At 45.7% G+C, this 7,056-nt stretch overlaps 1 protein-coding gene across 1 annotated transcript in view; it reads right to left on the bottom strand.

Moving 5' to 3' along the window:
• Window positions 1–1,034: 1,034 nt before the first annotated feature.
• LOC140210465 (adhesion G-protein coupled receptor G1-like) overlaps window positions 1,035–7,056 on the bottom strand; it is a 40,289-nt gene continuing 34,267 nt past the window's right edge. The window contains exons 13-14 of the mRNA XM_072279439.1: window positions 5,197–5,474; window positions 1,035–4,900 (exon numbers count right to left, since the gene is read on the bottom strand). Coding sequence (XP_072135540.1) covers window positions 4,821–4,900; window positions 5,197–5,474 — 358 coding nt within the window. The 3' untranslated portion in view covers window positions 1,035–4,820. The remainder of the gene's footprint in view (window positions 4,901–5,196; window positions 5,475–7,056) is intronic.

Below are 7,056 nucleotides of genomic sequence, written 5' to 3'. Positions count from 1 at the left end.
AAGTCCGTGTCCAGTGGTTCAAGTGGTCATCACAGACTGGGGGCTTCCTTTGTCGCAGTAGATGGCCATGACTTATCTGTACCCTGTTACCTGCTTCACTCTCCATGAAGCATTACAGAATTTCCTTCCTAGCCACTGGATCTCACTGTTGATCCCATCCACCCAGTCCACCAGAGCTGACTTCACATGCTTGGATAGGCATGTCCCTATCTCTCCGAGGTACAAGGCCCACTGGCTTCTCTCTCCTGGTTTAGCCCACCTGTAGAAACAGTGTACTGGGGTGTGGCCACTGTCGCATGCAGACAACTACTTAGTGAGACCTGAGTGTCTGGTGGTGTCCAAAGGTGACAGCGCTGCTCCAGAAAGGTCATGACAAGCCCTCTCACCAGAGGTGCAATCCCTGAACACCCCACACACCCAGAAATACCCTAAACACCACTCTTAAATGGAACAGGAGCATCTGTTTGATGGGCAACCTGAGGTCAGCATCTTCCCTGCAATTTCATCTCTGACAAGATCTACAGAGAGTCTCTGTGTAACACACTTCAGAATCCTGGCCCCTCCTCATTCCTGTCCCTCACGATAAGATTGCTGTTTCCATTTGTGGCTCAGCAGGTAGTGTGACTACCTCATGGTACCAGCTACCCAGGCTCAGCCCTGTCCTGCAGTGCTGTCTGTGTGGAGTCCGTATGATCGTCCAGTGACTGCTGGAGTTTCCGCTCCCACATCCCAAAGAAGAGCACAGCGGTATGTTAACTCGTCACTGTAAATTGCCCTGTGGGAGTGAGGTGGGAAAGGAATCTGGGTGGAGTTGGCAGGCATGTAAGGGAGGCACGACACTCTGAAATAACCGGAGAAACAGGATTAATGGGCTTGCTCAAAGAGCTGGCAAATACAGAATGGGCCAAATGGCCTCCTTCCACAATGTGAGAAAATGTAAGATGTATTTTATGTTCCTTCTTTGTAACCCAGATCTCTGCAGAATCTTTAATACAAGTATAAACACTTTATTGCAATTGCAGAAAGAAGCTGCCATGTACAAAATGAAATAAATTGCATTGTTCACACATTCTCTCCATTGGAATCGCAGTCATAAGGATCAAACTCATTCCCTTTACAAACCACCCGATCAGACTCAGTTCCACTCTGAGTAATGTTCTGGCACTTGTGATTTAAGTGTGAGTTTTACTTGTTAATAAGTCTTAACATCAAAAGAAACTTCCTCCAATTTCATAAAAGTGGGTCACGGCCAATGAAGGGCAGTCACTATAATAATGCAGGCAACACAGCACAACAGGACTTCAAAAACAACTGAGTGTTAATGGCCAAATAAACCTGTTCAGGAGCTGTTTCTTAAGTGATGAATATTGGTCAGAACCCAGGGATATCTGGCCTTCTCCTTTGTGAAATCGAGCAGTGTGATCCTTCATGTTGTACTGAAGGGGAGTGTGGGTCTTGGTTTCCCTTTTCACCCACACTAGCCTCTCCTCTCCTCTCCCCTCCCACCCTCTGTGGTGCTGCACTCAGCTCACAGTCTGGGACACTGAGGACAGGGCCCTGTGTAACTGCCTGTCACGCACCTCATCCATGTAATTATCGGGGGGGGGGGCGAATGAGACTGGTGTTGATCCATTCATTGTAAGAGAACGTGTTGTGTTACTGGTACTTTGCACATGGATAATGACATATCACGATTGTATTCACTACGTATGAACTGTATGTATAAAGTATAAGGTATGGGGTTAAAAGTGCAAAGTTACCAAGTACTTCAAACCAGCACTCTCTGGTAACATTGGGGCAGGAGTGAGGGGTCCCTGGGGGTGAAGGTGGGGTGGAATTGGAAGAGCCTCAGTGTAATGGGGTGGGATTGAGAGAGTCCCAGGGTGACTGGGGCAGGAGTGAGGGGTCCCTGGGTGTGTAGGTGGCAGTGAAGTTACAAGATCCTCGGTGAATGGGGTGGGAGCAAGGGAACCCCAGGGTGGCAGGTGTAATGGGGTGGGAGTCCCAGGGTGAGAGTTATAGGAGGGACGGAGTTGCAGGGTTTCTCAGAGGTAATATCTGGGTTGGAATCCTGGCAGCTCTGAGAAAGAAACAGGTCTGACATCAGGTCCATTAACCTCCTGCCACAAAACACCAACTAAACTTTTCCCTTCCTTACCGGGTAAACCCTTACTGCCATTCACTGGGACAGGGTGTCAACTCTCTCAGCAGGTGATCCATTAATTTACTCTTCAATGTAAGTGTTACAGCAAGTTTGTGGAATGGTTATAATTACTGAACATAATAATCAGTACAATATAGGTTAGAATCGACACCTGTCTGGACATAAAATTTCTTGTAAATGTTCTATAACCTGCAGAAATACATTCAGCTGTCACCAATCGTAATAAACCACTTTTTTAAAAAAAAGCAATGTTTTTTTCTAAAATTGCTCAAGTAAGTCAGAGGGTATATCATCGTGAAACTGCTATGCTTTAGTTAGTGTAATATAATTTTCATCTTCTAGTACATTGGTTGCACATTCTAATTCCCCTCTGCTCAAAGTGGGAAGCTCAAAGAGATGATTGTCGAAATAAAAAACAAAGGGTTTTGGCCAAAGACTTTGACTTTATTTCCCTCCATAGTTGTGACCTGACTCGCTAAGTTCCTCTGGCATTTTGCATGTGCTGCACAAAGGTGTCCGCCTGCTTATGATTGACAAGGGAACCAACCTATAAGGAGAATGCCGATAAAGATGGCAAAATTTCACCAGATATTCCGACAACTGAAGGATACGTTTGCAAATTACAGTAGTAGGTGAGTTTCATAATTAACATGTACAAGTTGAACGTTGAAATCATTAACACCCACAAAATGCAGGAGCAAATGAATCTAAGGAAAAGAGTACAGTCGACGTTTCAGGCCGATACCCTTCATCAGGACTGGAGGGGAAAAGGTTGAGGAATAGATTGAAAAGGTGGGAGGGAGAAACACAAGGTGATGGGTGAAACCTGAAGGGGGAGGGGAGAAATAAACAGCTGAGAAGTTGACTGGTGAAAGAGATGCAGGGCTGGAGTGATGACAGCGCTAAACAGCGACTCCTTTGTTTGCATCCGTGGAAACAGCTCTATTTCTATCTTTGATACCTCTTTTTTTTCCTTTTCAAGGTTCTTTTGAAGACCTTGACCTGGAGTTACACTCTGACTTTGGTTCTTTGCAGGAATGGGACCTGCCCTCAGGGCCTCACGACCGGCTGCTTTTTGATATCCCAAGGACATGGCCTGGAAGACTAGCACGCCTACAGAGTGTGGTATTTTTGTTGCTCTGGAGACATGCTGATTCTAGGCCGGTGCTCCTGACTGAGACATCGCGGGAGAACATGGAACATCGGAGCAGTGGGTTAGCTGCCGTGGGCTGTGTCCAGAAATTTGAGCCTTCCTAAGGCTGATTCTCTGGGCGCAGAGCTTGGAAAAAATGACAGAACAGACTTTTAATATCGTAAATCAGTGAGTTGTTTGTTATGTCTCCCCTCTTGCTGTGAAATGGGGACATTTCTTTCTCCCTTATTAGGGAGAGAGAGAGCGCCTGTGGTGTGTCGAATTACCGGGTGAATGAATAGTTTTGGGGTACTGCAAGTCTGTGTCTATATTGACACTTGCTGTACGCTTGAGTGCTCGGTGGAGGGTGCTGATGCTATTTGCTGGTGGGGATGCGGGGGAGTTTGTTGCCTTGCTGCTGCTTTGCGTGGGAGGGGAGGGGTAGCTGGGGGAGGGGGCGCTGGGGGGGAGGGGTAGATGGGGAGGGGACGCTGGGATTCTAACATTTAATGTCATTCATTCTTTGGGACACTCCTCTGATTTTGTGGATGTTTGTGAAGAAAAAGCATTTCAGGATGCATATTGTATACATTTCTGTGATATTAAATGTACCTATTGAGAAGGAGGAATGTAATAGAAGAGAACAGAAGGTCATGGAAGAAAGAAAAGGGGGGAGGAGCACCAGAGGGAGACAATGGGTAGACAAGGAGATAAGGTGAGAGAGGGAAAAGGAGATGGGGAATGGTGAAGTGGGGGGTGGGGAACATTACCAGAAGTTTGAGAAATCGATGTTCATGCCATCAGGTTGGGGGCTACCCATTCAGAATACAATCTGTTGTTCCTCCAGCCTGAGTGTGGCCCCATCGCGATAGTAGAGGAGGCTAGGGATAGACATATGGGAATGGGACTGGGAAATGGAATTAAAATGGGTGGCCACTGGGAGATCCCGCTTATTCTGGCAGATGGAGAGTAGGTGCATGGCAAAACGATATATCAGTCCATGCTGGGTCTCACTGATATACAAGAGGCCATACCGGGAGCACCGGACGCAGTAAATGACCCCAACAGACTCACAGGTGAAGTGTCGCCTCACCTGGAATGACTGTTTGGGACCTGCGGGAGGAGCTGTATGGGCAGGTGCAGCACTTGTCCCACTTGCAAGGACAGGTGCCAGGAGGGAGATCAGAGAGGAGAGACGAATGGACGAGGGAGTCTTGTAGGGAGTGATCCCTGCAGAAAGCAGAAAGTGGGGGTGGGAGAGTGGGAAAAGTATGCTCAGTGGCATTATTGGCTTTGATTGTCCCATTGTGGCTCAACAATTGAACACCTGAATAACTCCTTAGGTCAACAAATCACTACTAGGCTCGTCTTCAAGTGCAAAATGCAAGTCACCTATGCAAAGAGAAATCAGAGATATTGGTTCTGATTTTTATGGCAAGTTGAAATAATAAATGCTGCTCTTAATTAAAGTTAATAATCAGCGGGGTCTTTTCCAGCAAATGCAGTTTCATTTCCATTTCTTCTTTACTTATCTGATGTATAATTTGCACTTTGCTCTTTGGATGGTAGTTTTATGGTGCAGTACCACAAGAATATAAAAAACCCTGCAAAGATTCAAGAAGAAAATAGCATTGAGATATTAAACATTTTTCAGAATTTGTCTACATCTACTATTGAATATGCTAGTTATTTTAGTTCTGATAAATGAGACATATCAAATATACCCTCTGGTGACCATTAACTTAAAAAAAAACCTTTCAGTTAAATCCTCTCATTTTTAAAATAAGCAATTGAAACATTAATAAGTTAATAAAATAGTAGAAATATTTCAAGATTTGTTACCATTGTATGGCCACTAACTTATAATTGTCACAACATACCTGGTAAATCTCTCACTAACCTTGCAGGGAGTTTAAGATGCAAAACAGGTACGTTTGAACCACGTACACTGGTCCATGTAAAATCAACGGCAAAGCCCACGTGATGCCCAGCAAATAACTGAGGCCGAGGACCGTCCACAGATCCTTCCACACAGATCTTGACACAGAATAGATTCTTTTTCTCATCTGAGCTAACTTGACACAGATGGTGATTAGCATTGTCAGGTTCCAAAGCCATATCATGCCGAAAAAACCACAGTTTGTAACATAATGCACTTTATCATTTGTTATCCAGCACCTGTGTGAAAATATATAAACCATGAAGTATTCAATTTGCAGATTTTGTTTGGAAATAATTTCCCATTGCATCCAGTGTTCTGATCCACTGCCTAACCAGCTCCAACACTCTGGAGAAATGTTTTAACACCACGAGGTCTCTGAACACAGAACACAGACCAGCACAGAAACAGACCCTTTGTTCCACAATGCCTGTGCCAGCCCCGATGTCAAATTAGATTAATCCCATTCCACTGCATGTGGAATATATCCCTCTACTCCTCGCATGATCATGTGCCTGTCTAAATGCCTCCAAAATCTTACCATCTTATCTGCTTCTACCTCCTCCCATGGCAGTACGTTCCAGGCACCTTCTACTCCCTGTGTCTAAAGCCTTTCCTGGGAAACATCCATGAGACTTTCTTCCCCACATCTTAAACCTATGCCCTCCAGTGTTAGGCTTTTCTACACCAGGAAAAAGGTTCTCATTATCTACTGTACCTGTATCTCCATAATTTTATTTACTTCTATCAGGTTGCCCCTCAAACCCTGAGGCTCCAGAGAAAATAATCCCAGTTTTCCAACCCCTTCTGAGAGTTAATACTTTGTAACCCATGTTACATCCTGGAGTACGTCTTTGCACCCTCTGCAAAGACTCCACGGCTTTCCTGTAATGGGGCAATCAGAACGGTGCACCATTCTCCAAATGTGGCCGAACCAAGGTTTTATACAACTGCACACATGACTTCCCGAGTTTTATTCCTCGCACTTCCTTCAAACCAAAGGGGTAGCCATGGGCACACGCATGGCTCCCAGTTATGGTATGCCTGCCTGTCTGTCGGTTACGTGAAACAGTCTGTGTTCCAAACCTTCAGTGACCGTCCCGCACTTTTCCATGCTACATTGATGACTGCATTGGTGCTGCTTCTTGCACCTGTGCTGAACTTGTCTATTTCATCCAGTTTGCTCCAAATTTCACCTTGCCCTCAAATTCACCCAGTCCATTTCCGACACTTCCCTTCCCCTTCTCAATCTCACTGTCTCTATCTTTGGAGACAGTTTATCCACCAATCTCAATTATAAACTAACGGACCCTCACAGCTACCTGGACTATACCTCGTTATACCCTGGTACTTGAAAAACACCATCCCCATCTCTCAATTCCTCTGTCTCCGCCGCATCTGCTCTCAGAACAAGGCATTTCATTCTAGAATGAAGGAGATGTCCTCCTTTTTCAACGAAAGTGATTTCCCTTCCTCCACCATCAATGCTGCCCTCATCCGCATCTCTTCCATTTCACCCATGTTTGCTCTTACCCAATCCTTCTGCCACCCTACCAGGAATAGGGTTCCTCTTGTCCTCACCTACCACCCCATGAGCCTGTATGTCCAGCACATAATTCTCCGAAACTTCTGCCACCTCCAACTGGATCCCACCACCAAGCACATTTTCCCTCCCCACCTCCCTTCTGGCACTGGCAAGCAAAACAAGTGCTACACCTGCCTCTACACCTCCTCCCTCACTACCATACAGGGCTCAAAGGTGAGGCAACACTTCACCCATGAGTCTGTTGGCTGTATATAGTGTTCGGTGCTCCCGGTGTG

The sequence above is a fragment of the Mobula birostris genome, chromosome 15 (assembly GCF_030028105.1).
Source record: "Mobula birostris isolate sMobBir1 chromosome 15, sMobBir1.hap1, whole genome shotgun sequence".
Lineage (NCBI taxonomy): Eukaryota > Metazoa > Chordata > Chondrichthyes > Myliobatiformes > Myliobatidae > Mobula > Mobula birostris.
This window is presented reverse-complemented; position numbering and strand designations above follow the sequence as displayed.